This window comes from Triticum dicoccoides, chromosome 4A (genome assembly GCF_002162155.2).
Source record: "Triticum dicoccoides isolate Atlit2015 ecotype Zavitan chromosome 4A, WEW_v2.0, whole genome shotgun sequence".
NCBI lineage: Eukaryota > Viridiplantae > Streptophyta > Magnoliopsida > Poales > Poaceae > Triticum > Triticum dicoccoides.
This window is the reverse complement of record NC_041386.1, coordinates 29145649-29157566: the sequence shown is the minus strand read 5'-3', so window position 1 is coordinate 29157566 and position 11918 is coordinate 29145649. Positions and strand designations below refer to the sequence as shown.

The following is an 11918-nucleotide window of genomic DNA, read 5'->3' as shown; positions in this document are numbered from 1 at the left end:
AACATATATTCGCATGAAATAGGCACCCAGCCCACCCTCCATTTTCTCTATTCAGACATGAATTATTCCTTGAACTACGAAGAGAGAATATGCTGACACAGATAGTCTTGCATGTATTGCCTAAAAAAATGATAGCCTTGCATGTGTGATTGTCAACGGAGCGTGCCCAAATCAGATCGATCAAATCACGCGTACCACAGAGACAAATAAGTAGAGAGCACGCAGCAGGACAAGAGTACAGCAAACGCGATAGCGTCAGGACTCCGCGGAGCAAAGCTCGCCACAGCGCTCCTCTCCACGCCTCGCCCATCATCACATCCCATCCCAGCGGCCCGGATTTGGACTCGACGCCGCGGCCAAATCTTTCGCGGCCGCGATCGCACACGCCAGGCAAGGAGTCCAACCCCAACCCCGAGATGGCGACGACAACCGCGGCGGCGCCGGCGGCCGGGTACGGCGCGGACGGCGTGTACCGCTCGCTGCGCCCGCCGGCGCGCATCCCGTCCGACCCGGGCCTCTCCGTCGCCGACCTCCTCCTGCGCCGCGCCGACGCGTGCCCGGACGCGCCCGCGCTGATCGACGCCGCCACGGGCCGCGCGCTCACCTTCGCCGGCCTCCGCTCCGCGGTGCTGACGACGGCCGTCGCGCTCGCCTCCCGCGCGGGCGTCCGCCCCGGCGACGCCGTGCTCCTCCTCGCGCCCAACTGCGTCCTCTACCCGGTCTGCTTCTTCGCGGTCACCGCCGCCGGCGCCGTCGCCAGCACCGCCAACCCGCTCTACACCCCGCGGGAGATCGCCAAGCAGGCGTCCGACGCCCGCGCCAAGCTCGTCGTCACCGTGGCCGAGCTGCTCCCCAAGGTCGCCGCCCTCCGCCTGCCCGTCATCCTCCTCGACGACGCCGCCCCTCCGGCGACGGCCGACGTGACAGTGACGCTCTACTCCGACCTCGTGTCCGGCGCGGACGAGTCGGCCTACCGCCGCCCGCCGACGAAGCAGGGCGACACGGCGGGGCTGCTCTACTCCTCCGGCACGACGGGGGAGAGCAAGGGCGTGGTCCTGACGCACCGCAACTTCATCGCGGCGGCGACGATGGTGACGTCGGACCAGGACGAGCGCGGGGAGCCGCCCAACGTGTTCCTCTGCTTCCTGCCCATGTTCCACATCTTCGGCCTCTCCGTCCTCACCTTCGCGCAGCTGCAGCGGGGCAACGCCGTGGTGGTCATGTCGGGGTTCGCCATGGACTCCGTGATGAGGGCCGTGCAGCAGCACCGGGTGACGCACGTCTTCTGCGTGCCGCCGGTGATGATCGCGCTGGCCAAGCACGGGCGGGCCGGCAAGCACGACCTCAGCTCGCTCAGGTTCATCGGCTCCGGCGCCGCGCCGCTCGGCAGGGACGTCATGGAGGCGGTGGCCAGGAACTTCCCCGACGCCGAGATCGTTCAGGTAACCAAACCTAACCAATCAGCCAGCCAGCTGCTCTGCACTTTTCATCTGCTGTTGTAGTGACAGAGAGTAGTCTTTTTGTTGTGCTTTTGTGGGGACTCAATCTCTCTGCTCTTGTCGCTTCCTTAGAAAGGCTATCTAATCAGGTGATTAAGACAGGGTTTCTGCTGACATGATTCCCTCCTTTTTATGGTGATTAGAGCTTGCGAGTACACAGCAGTATGCAAACAGCTAGATTTCCTATGCTTGATTTTGACGGTGGATTCCAATATTTTATACAGTGCATAATGAATCGAATCTACAGAATACAGAAAACTGCATTGAACAAGTATCGGCATCAGAATCCCCTTATCGTGTTACAGCTTTTTTTTGTCTCAGATTACTGTTCGTTGATTTGTAACAATTCTGTACTGTTGCAACAGTGATGCCCAAAGTCAACTATGTGTTTTTAGAGCGAAATGACAAAGTCAGCTATTCCTGTATCACTTACACGTTAGTACCACTCTTACCTTCCGAATCACGTTATTCTATAGATATAATACTATATTTTTGTTTATTCATTTATCTAAACTAGTATTACTTTTATCAGATACTCCCTCCATTCACAAATATAAGATGTTCTAACTTTTTTCTGAATCAGATGTATACAAACACATTTTAGTGTGTTTGTTCACTCATTTCAGTTTGTATGTAATTCACTTTGAAATAACCAAAAAAATCTTATATTTGTGAACGTAGAAAGTACCTGATCACAGTTGTTTGCCTTTCGTATCATGCATTGTGTAATATACCTATCTATCTATCTACAAATCTACAGGAAGATGTTTATTTTCAGATAACTGCGTAGAATCTCATGCTAGCAAATTCTGTAGGCAATTTCGAAACTATGCTGCTATGGTTCAGCGGTTTGCTACACGGCCCTCCTTATATGTAGTAATATGGCTTTATTCTCTCATGGTGATACCTGATTGATACCTGTAAACAGGCTTAAGTATTTCATATCTCAAGTTGTATTGCGCGTTGTGATTTTATGGTTCGCAGGGCTATGGTATGACTGAGACGTGTGGGATCATATCGCTTGAATACCCAGAAAAGGGACAAGCTCGTCAGTTCGGGTCAACTGGAACACTTGTCGTTGGAGTTGAAGCAAAAGTGGTTGACGTAGAGACGCAAAAACATCTACCACCAAGTCAACTAGGAGAAATCTGTATCCGGGGACCACAAATAATGGAAGGTAAAAATTCGAACATGTGCGTTAGGTTTTTGTTCTTCTTCCCTGCCTTTTGATACCAAACAAGCCATTATTCCATAGAACATACATATTTTGCTTGATCAAACATTACATACTTACCAAGCTCAATGTAAATGATATTAGTTATTACTAGATTGGAATTGTAGCCATTGGTAATGTCGTTGTGTTACAAAATGTGGTAAAAATTGATATTACCATTTCTTTCACGCATTATTAACATTGCATGGTTTATCAAGGCTAGTGATTTTTTCTTAATTGGAAACCCTAGTGACTATCAGGCATCCAGTACTATTTTATTTCTATATAATATTTTTTACTGGCAAGAAATCAACTAAATTTCCATGTATCCTGTCCTGAAGGGATTAGAAGGCCAGAAATTCTCCTTATATGAGTTGATTATTTGTAGGGTATTTCAACAATGTGGAGGCCACTGATTTTACAATCAAGCAAGGATGGTTGCATACTGGTGATCTTGGATACTTTGATGATGAAGGCCAGCTTTTTGTCGTTGATAGACTAAAAGAGCTGATTAAGTACAAAGGTTTCCAGGTAATTTTTTTTGCAAAGTATTATTTAGTTTTCTAATGGTTGCTAGAGTCTTCGACTTGTGAACAGAGAGCGCTTTCTCAAGGACAGTTCTAGCAAGCCTCTGCAGGGCCCTTGCTTCTCCTTATGTTTGTTTCATATGTAGCCAACCATTACACTGATAGGGTGTGTGTAATATTGTCGAATGAATGACATATCGGAGTTATCCAGAGTTCACCACAAGCATATTCCTCAAAGTTTAAAAATAGCGGGCTATGCCATTTAGTGGCGGGTCTGACAGAAGCTATGAAACGCTAAAACAGAGCTACAGCGAAGCTTGTCGTTTGTCTTAAATCATGAAATTTTTGTCACATATATTTGGCATACACATGTTCAGGCATAAAAAAACAGGCATTGATCAAGCATCCTAATTCAATAATAACTAAGTTTTGCATCAATGTATCATATATATCAGAAAACAATAGGGTAGATGGATGGCTTTGTGGAACTCACTTACGTCCCTCCTCTGGCTGCAATGGCGCTAAATGACTCCAAATTTACTGCTATAGCGGGAAAAAGCGAGCTATTAACATCATTTTCAATTTAACGCTAAAAGTGCATAGCTTTAGCGGGAGGGTTCTCTAAAAGCTCTAGAGACACTATAGCAGGCTAATAAACTTTGATATTCGTACCTCTAGATAGGATAACACCACACCTGATCCAATGGGAGGAGTAATGTGTGACATTATTCATCATATACCTTAACACTATTTGTGTTGCAAATCTTAGCCTCCCATTTATTTATTTTTTGGAAATCCTTCTTCTTCGCCTACCGAGCTTAAAGTTCACTAAAAGCCTTTTTTATTATTATTATCATCTTACCAAAAGCCAATTCATCATGTTAACTTAAGCAGTTGGGTTCTTGTTTACTGTCTGAATAGAAGCCTTGCTTTGCTCGTATCCAATCTAAGAATCATGATGGAAACCCGTCCTTTTGCGCTTTTTTTCTTGCTCGAACATACGTCATACTTTGTCCTCTGTACATAAACCCCTCTGATCTTTTGTTTGTTTAACTGGTAGATTGCACCTGCTGAGCTTGAAGGATTACTTCTATCTCATCCAGAGATTCTGGATGCCGTCGTTATCCCGTAAGTTGCCTCCTAAACGTTAAGTGATTCTAGCGGCTTTTTGAGTATAAAATAATTCTTGCAGCCTTCTTGGTTTGGACTTCTTTTGTCTTCTGTTTCTTATCTCTTGATTGACTGGGAGCTCTGCTTGTTTCCAAGGTTCCCTGATGATGAAGCTGGGGAAGTTCCTATTGCCTATGTGGTGAGGTCACCTGCCAGTTCATTAACCGAAGTGGACGTCCAGAAATTTATCGCCAAGCAGGTGAGGCTGACTTCAAACCTTGCTAAATCGCGACATCAGATCAGAGTACCTCTACCTTATAAATTCCAAAACTCAAATAGCAGCAGAACTTGTGGACGAGTCACCATCACTAGGATGAAAATACACACTTGAACAAGCAATGTTTTTTTTTGTTCTTTCAGAACTGCATTCTAATCCAGCTTTAACTCTGATCTACATTTCAGGTCACGCACTACAAAAGACTGAGGCGGGTCACCTTCGTGGAGAGCGTGCCAAAGTCAGCCGCAGGCAAGATCTTGAGAAGAGAGCTCATTGCCCAGGTCAGATCGTCCAAGTTGTAGGAAAATTCGCTTCGAGATCGTGCTACATTTCCAAAAATCTACTACCATTGGGCGATGCCGAGGCTTAAAAATTCCTTTTGCCGGGGCATCGTTTTCGTTTATATGGCGCAACATAAATGTCAATCTCAACATTGTACAAAAGATTGTATGTGACAAGACCATTGTTCGAATGTACCGTGCATGACATCTATACAACGAATGAAGAACATGAATATCAATGAATAACGGCTATCTGTACAAGGAACGGATATGTGCCGAGTCCTGGAACTGGGTGCCCCAGTACTCATGATACGCCGCGGGATCGGCGGCCCCTGCAAAACGTAGAAAAAACCGTGCGTTGTGTTCAGGTTCAGCTGAAGAAGGGCAGGAGCAAAACTGCGGCGAGGCAGTCTCCGACCACTTGGGAGTCTTGGAGAATGACCAGAATTTTAGCCGTTTACCTGTGTTTGCCGAGCCTGTCATCATCATCACCGTGCTCGGCGTCGCGCCTCCGAGGAATGGCGGGGACGGGGCTTCTTCCTCCTCCTCCTCCTCCTCTCCTTGTCCCGGAGGCGGCGGCGGCAGTAGAAGCAGCGAAGGGTCGGCGTACATCATCTTGCCGTAGCCCCTCTCCAGCGTCCCCTTGTCAAACCAGAGCAAAAAGGTCCTGGAGATTGAACAACAATGGTTCAGGTGAAGCGCTGGTAGTAGCCAGTCAGTCACCTTGTGCACGGTAGCCTAAGATCGAAACCTAAGATGGAGAAATCAAGATCAACCATGCATGGCTTAGTATTATTACCTTGGAATAACATCGCCGCAGCGCTGCCATCGGAGATGCATTCTGCTTGCTGCTGGAGGTTGTGTAGCACTGAACCGCTCGGACGCGCATTTGACCTGCACGCACGAACATTGTTAGTCACATCACCATGATCATGATGATCCTCTCTGTTTGAAAGGGAGAGCAGAGACGGACTCCTGTTGCAGAGCGCATCATTGCATCATACCTGGATCCTGAGCGTGTCGAATCTCGCGTCGTCGAAGCGCGCCGACATGGCCAGGATGTTGGACCAGAGGATGTCGATCTTGACCAAGGCGTCGGCCCGGTGCAGCTGGAGCACGATCTTCTTGGGCTTCTTGTACTGGAACTTGGCCGCTATGTCGGCCTCGTCCGTTCGATCGATCTAGAAGATATGGCCATGAGCGAGTACATAGAAGGTAGTAATAACAATCAACAAAACAAGATAGCCAAGAAAGAAAGGAACGCAAAGAAACCAAGAGCATGCGATTCTATCGGTGTGCAGCCGGAGTATAGTTGAGTAATGAGTAGGAAGTATGAACCTTGCTGTCGCCGATTTGGAGCGCCCGCAGTCCCACCCGCGTCAGCCGTCGCTGGCCCTGATTCTTCCCCGCTGGCGCCCCCTCCTCCTCTGGGCCGGCGCCTCCGTCGTCGGGGGCTGGGTCGAGCGCGGCTCGCATGGACGTGATCAGACGCAGGAAGGGCTCCCGGATCTCGAGCCCCAGCCGCGGCGCCCTGGCCGGGCCGCCGTGCTGGTACTGGCACAGCCCGCCTGCTCCGTCGCCGTTCGTGCCGCCGGCGTGCTCCGACGGCGAGTCGGTGGAGTCCGTCATCTCGTCTGGCCGCCGGGGAGCGGTGCGGCGCCCGAGCATGGGGGGAGGAGGAGCGGGCGGGGGGAGGGGAGAAAAGCGGAAGCCTGCGTCGGCACGCGGGCGTAGACGTACGACGCGTTTGTAGCGCGGCCGGTGTCCGGCGGGCGCACGAGTCGCCGACTTGCCGTGCTGCCGGCCGCGCGCGCGCCCGTGCGTGTGTCTGTTGGGGCCGTTGCGAATTGGGATTGCGGTTGGTGCGGCTGCACTTTAGTGGGGCCGGGGTATATATAGGTACCGTGTGACGGGACGACACGTCCTGTGAAGCTTTCAGAATCTGATATTTACGTGCAAGTCCAAAGGATGGCTGTCACCCTTAGATCTCTCATCCAATGGCTCACGAAAACCCGTATCATGGTAGCACCTAAACTCTTGTATCACCTGATATTTTCTCCACGTCCTGTGAAGCTAAACTCGATCGGACGAAGAGCTGGAGGTTGGTAAGCTCGTCTGGTCGTGGCCATCGCCAACCGAACTGATCTTGAGCTCTAAGACTTGAAGCTAGCTTCTTCACCTAGACCGTGTCCAGGCCAATGCGGGTCACCTCCACCACACAACCACGACTCCAAAACCGAGCGGATCAATGTACACTCTTAACGTCTAGAGGAGTCGGCAAGTGGGTTGTAGGACCTGACCACGCCCAGGAAAGAAGTCATGGAAGAATCGTCGACGATGTTGCATATTGCGCCCCGAATGCCCACGTCCTGAGAAACGCCCCATACCAAACACAACGTTCAACATCCCCATTCTAAACCGCGGACACCACGAGCAACTAAGACAATGGATTCATCAAGGGATCACCGCCGCCATCGTCAACCAGTACCCTCTTTCATGTACGGCTGGGTTATCGAATATGAAATGAGTTTGGACATAACCTTCCTTTCGGGCTACTGGATTTATGTTCTTATTAATTTTCTGGTGGGGCGCTAATAGCCGACACCAATGGAATATTTTTGGACCCTAAGGCTCACGTTGATTCCGTCCTTTATTGAATAGACAGGTCCTCATGAGTTGGGTAAGCCTGTGCTCGGGAAAGAAAGGAGTAGGGAGGGATTGAGAGAACATTCACGGTGAAAAATGGAGGGGGGAAAAGCATACTATTCTTTGAAATTGTGGAATTTGACTCAATTAGAGCTATGGTTTGGCAAGTGAGAAGGATAAGTAGGAGTAGTAGGGGGAGCTGGACCGACCCTAGGTGAGTAAGCAAGTTGCTTCTACTTGATCATCATAGACAACCAAATCCATTTGAGAGTTGTCTGATGTTAGTGTCCGTTTCATCTTCCTTGGTTTCTGTTTTCTTATTCAAGATCTTGCTTTTCATGGTTCTCATCTCTGCAAACTCGCGACACCACCCGTCACACCTTGGGAATTGGTTTTGCCCGAAGCTCGTCAGAGTGAACAGAAGATCCCATGTAAAAGTATCAGAACAAATGCTTCTAGAAATTAGTACATCTGAAATTTCTCGCACCACCTCATCAGGGAGAAAAAAAAAGATGCCAATCCCAATTAGGAATGCGATAGTGGGAGAAAGAGAGATCCGCGGAACCGGACCTCGGGTATTCTTAGTGTTTGAAGAGGGGCACCATCGTCCTATCCGATGAAACCTGACCGTTGCTATTGGTGAAAAAAAACTTGTGGTATTATGTATATCATCACTCTAGAAAATTTTCTTGTTACTTTAGCCGATCTTAGGATATACTGTATGACATATCCAGGTGCTACCACAAGTAATCGGAAGCAGAGCCTTTAGTACGTGCAATTAATATGTGCTGCTGTGTTCCGTGGCCATTAGAGAGCAGTTTTGGATCTTTGATAGTGTGCTTGAGCGGATACCACAATGCTGTCTTGGATAGCTGGGAAACGTATAGTTGGCTCAGGTTGCAGCAACTGGATGTGCGCCGTGAAACCAAGACAATGGTTTTTCTAAAACACCCGGTTAATTTGTGCTATCCTTTTTGTCCTGACAGAAATTTAGGAGCACAGAGAATTCAATAAGATGACGCAAATGTTCCTCATGATGGAAAAAATTGATCGGCCTTCGCCCAGTTTCGAGTATCACGGTTTCATAAGGGTATTTCTTTCACCAGGCTATGCATATTGCATACTGCATATTAAAAAAAAACAGCATCAAGTTAAGTTGCAACCATACAAAAGGAAAAATAGTATAATTATGTGTGATGTCAGATTTTTGAATAGGCCATGCCAAAATCTGAGACTGAATTAGCACTAATAAAATCATTCAGAAGTTGCTCCAATGGCAAGATCAAAATTGGCGAAAACTGGTGGCAAAAGAAAAACAAAAAACTGAGTGCAAGATGGTCTTTTCCCTACTCCGTTTGGTCAAAACGGAGCATTGACTATACAGAGTGGCAGATTGTGAAGCATTGTTAAAAGCTAGAGTGGCAACGGTGGAATGTCAAATTTAAGAGTGGTATAGGGAAAACGGACAAGAGCTAGAGTGGCAACAACAAAATTTTCTGACCTTCAGTAAGTGATGCTAGCACACGCAGTGGCACAAGTGTCTAAAACCCTGAATTATTAATCAACATGTATATGCGTACGGTAATAAGAAGCAAGGTTGGTTGGTTGATGCAAAGCATCAACAGTAAGAAATTCATGATATTACATTTTAAACATCATCCAATGTTGCATAACATAATAAATAAACAAACTAGTACATTGAAGGCATTACACAATCGACAACAAAAACCCTACTTCTGAAAACATTCATCCATCACCTTAGGCTCGGTTTAGTGTTGCTACATTACATTGTGTTGACCTTGTATATTATAACTAAATAAATAGCCTCGAAAGCAGGACAGTGGCTTATTCATACGGTAAGTAGACAAATGCTTGTTGAAAACACCAGATTATGATAATTTACACCAGTATCAAATTCAGCCTTAGTGAGAAAGGCTTTAGCAATTCTAAGCCAACATACACGGATAATACATTAGCGTACATGGCTAAACTATATAAACACTTGACTAGAGAGTTTTCACAGTTAAATACATAAGCAACTTGCAGGGGGCAAGCAGTTCATTAAAAAACAATGCCAAATGAGTTTCATACATTTCGACCACAAGTTTATCTATAATTTTACATGTCTACCTTTCTATCAGCTTCTCAAAGTAAAACACGTGAAAAGTCTAGCAGCGCAAATGCATGGGCCACCCTTACTCATACAAAGGAGAAATAAAGCAATGCATGATCCTGATGAGGATGCTGCCTAAATGCAATGAACAATTGACTAAGCTCAAACACATTTACTTTTCACTTGAAAGAATAATCATAGACTAGCAACATAACACCCATCGTGAAATTTCATCGCCAGTGCCCTTTTCACAATCTATGGATCATGGCACACAAGCAGCAACACTGCAAGGCATATCCCTGCATCTACCATTCCATCAGCATAATTCGATCAGAAAACAGTAGAACAATGCAACTCAATGAGACAGGCACCATTCATCACCCTATGATTTCGTCTGATCTCTTAATTATCACTACAACCTTAGCCTTACTCTGTGCACACAACTACGAAGGAACATGCATTTGGTCGAACACCTACCGTACAGACCGAAAACACCAAACAGGCCCGTACCACAATCGAGATACCAGCTTCCTTTCTCAGCTGAAGAGAAACAGAGTCAACTTACGGAGCCCGGAAGGGGGGAATTAACACGGAGGGTTTGGGTTCAGTCGCCGCATCATCTCATGACGTCGTCGGCAAGCGGGTCAAGCCACCCCTTCCGCGGCAGCCTCCGCCAGCGCCGCCGCTAGAAGCGCGACGAAGAGGATGAGGAGGGGGGCCAGAGCAACGACGAAGAGAATCTCAGCGGCGGATGTCCGCGCGCTTCTGGCAGCCGCGCGCCGCGCCGCCGCGAGCTCGGCGTCGAGGAGGCGCGCGTTCCGGAGGTCGAACTCCTGCGACGAGAGAAAGCGCGACGGTAAGACAGACGCGTCGGAGCTAAGCGTCGCGCATGCCACGGGGAAGCGGAGGAGGCGCGGCGTTCCGGGTTACCACGGAGGATGAGGTCCGGCGGGTCGTCGCCGTCGAGGGGGGTGGCTGGCGGAGGGAGGAGAGGACGAGAGACGCCCTGGAGCAGCGCAGCGCGAGGAGGAGGGCGCCGTCGGCCCCCTGCTTCTGCTTCTCCTTCTCCATGGGGGCTCCGCGCGGGCGGCTTCTAGAAGCTTCCTGAGGGTTCCGATGTTCTCTGCGGCGGATTGCGGAGGAAGGACGATAACGGCGTTGGCTTTTTCGAATGGAGAATTTGGGGGAGACGGATTGGTTTCTAGAGGCCTCCTTTAGGGGGGCGTAGAGGGGGAGCTGCTATGTGGCGCCCGCTGCGAGCGGTACACTCGGGCTGCTAACGCGCGCACTCATGGGCCGGCACAAGTAGGGCAGTTTTTTTTCTTGTTTAATTCTTTCTTTCCTTTTATTTATCGGGCGACGGGCGGATAATGAGAAAAGATCCGCTGCCTGCTAATGGACGTTGGATCTACCCACGTAAGCAGCCACTCTTTTGCAATCCTCAAAAAAAAAAAGCCACTCTTTTGCAACAAAAGTGATGTTGCAGAAGGCCCTCTGCAACAGGATCGTTGTTGCAATCACCTTAAAGCATTTAATTTTGTTGATCATTTACTACAGTAATTTTTGCAACATAGCTCATGTTATAGAAAACCTTTTGCAGCACCGGACATGTTGCGGAGAGCATTCTAATGGTAGTTGTGTGCAGCTCATCGGAGAAGCTCGCTGGAGAAGTTCTCCAGAGAAGCTTGTCGACGTGCTTGCCGACGCCAAAGTGCCAGTGGCTTGCACACCTTGCAACAGAGCGCTCTCGCTAGAGAAGCTCATCGGCGTGCTAGTCAGCGGCGAGAGCTAGTGGTGGCAAGCAGCGCAGAGAGGCGGTGACTCGATGGAAGCTCGGGGCAGTCGGAGCAGCGCGGGAAGGCGGTGACTCGACAGGAGCTCGGGGCAGTCGGAGCAGCGCAGGGAGACGGTGACTCGACAGGAGCTCGGGAGGAGCGCCGCTGGCTTGCATGCTTTGTAACAACGTGTAGCTCGCCAGGGAAGCTTGTCGCGCGTGCTAGCTGGTGGCGACGGTCGAAGCAACGCGGGGAGGCGGCAACTCGACAGGAGCTCACAGTCGAAACAACGCGGGAAGGTGGCTACTCGACGGAAGCTCGTGAAGAGCACGAGAGGCGACTTCTCTTAAGTATCCAGATCCCGCAACAGACCCATTGTTGCGATGAGAAAGATTGCAAGAACGAGCCAAATGCAAAAACTAGTGGTGGCGAACATGGGGCACGTCGTATGCAGAGAGGGCGGCGGCCACGGATCTA

At 49.0% G+C, this 11918-nt stretch overlaps 3 protein-coding genes across 3 annotated transcripts; 1 reads left to right on the top strand and 2 right to left on the bottom strand.

The window, feature by feature from the left end:
• Window positions 1-239: 239 nt before the first annotated feature.
• LOC119284742 (4-coumarate--CoA ligase-like 1) lies at window positions 240-5172 on the top strand. The gene is made up of 6 exons (XM_037563903.1): window positions 240-1442; window positions 2484-2676; window positions 3101-3243; window positions 4300-4367; window positions 4506-4608; window positions 4812-5172. Exons 1-6 carry the CDS (start codon window positions 417-419, stop codon window positions 4926-4928), a joined length of 1650 nt encoding a protein of 549 aa, XP_037419800.1. The 5' UTR covers window positions 240-416; the 3' UTR covers window positions 4929-5172.
• Window positions 5157-6536, bottom strand: LOC119283377. Its single transcript, XM_037562948.1, has 5 exons — window positions 6246-6536; window positions 5912-6088; window positions 5707-5801; window positions 5369-5574; window positions 5157-5239 (listed from the first exon to the last, which is right to left on the bottom strand). Exons 1-5 carry the CDS (start codon window positions 6534-6536, stop codon window positions 5157-5159), a joined length of 852 nt encoding a protein of 283 aa, XP_037418845.1.
• A 2685-nt stretch (window positions 6537-9221) lies between these two features.
• Window positions 9222-10837, bottom strand: LOC119288606. The gene is made up of 2 exons (XM_037568195.1): window positions 10597-10837; window positions 9222-10499 (listed from the first exon to the last, which is right to left on the bottom strand). Exons 1-2 carry the CDS (start codon window positions 10735-10737, stop codon window positions 10311-10313), a joined length of 330 nt encoding a protein of 109 aa, XP_037424092.1. The 5' UTR covers window positions 10738-10837; the 3' UTR covers window positions 9222-10310.
• Between the last annotated feature and the right edge of the window lie 1081 nt (window positions 10838-11918).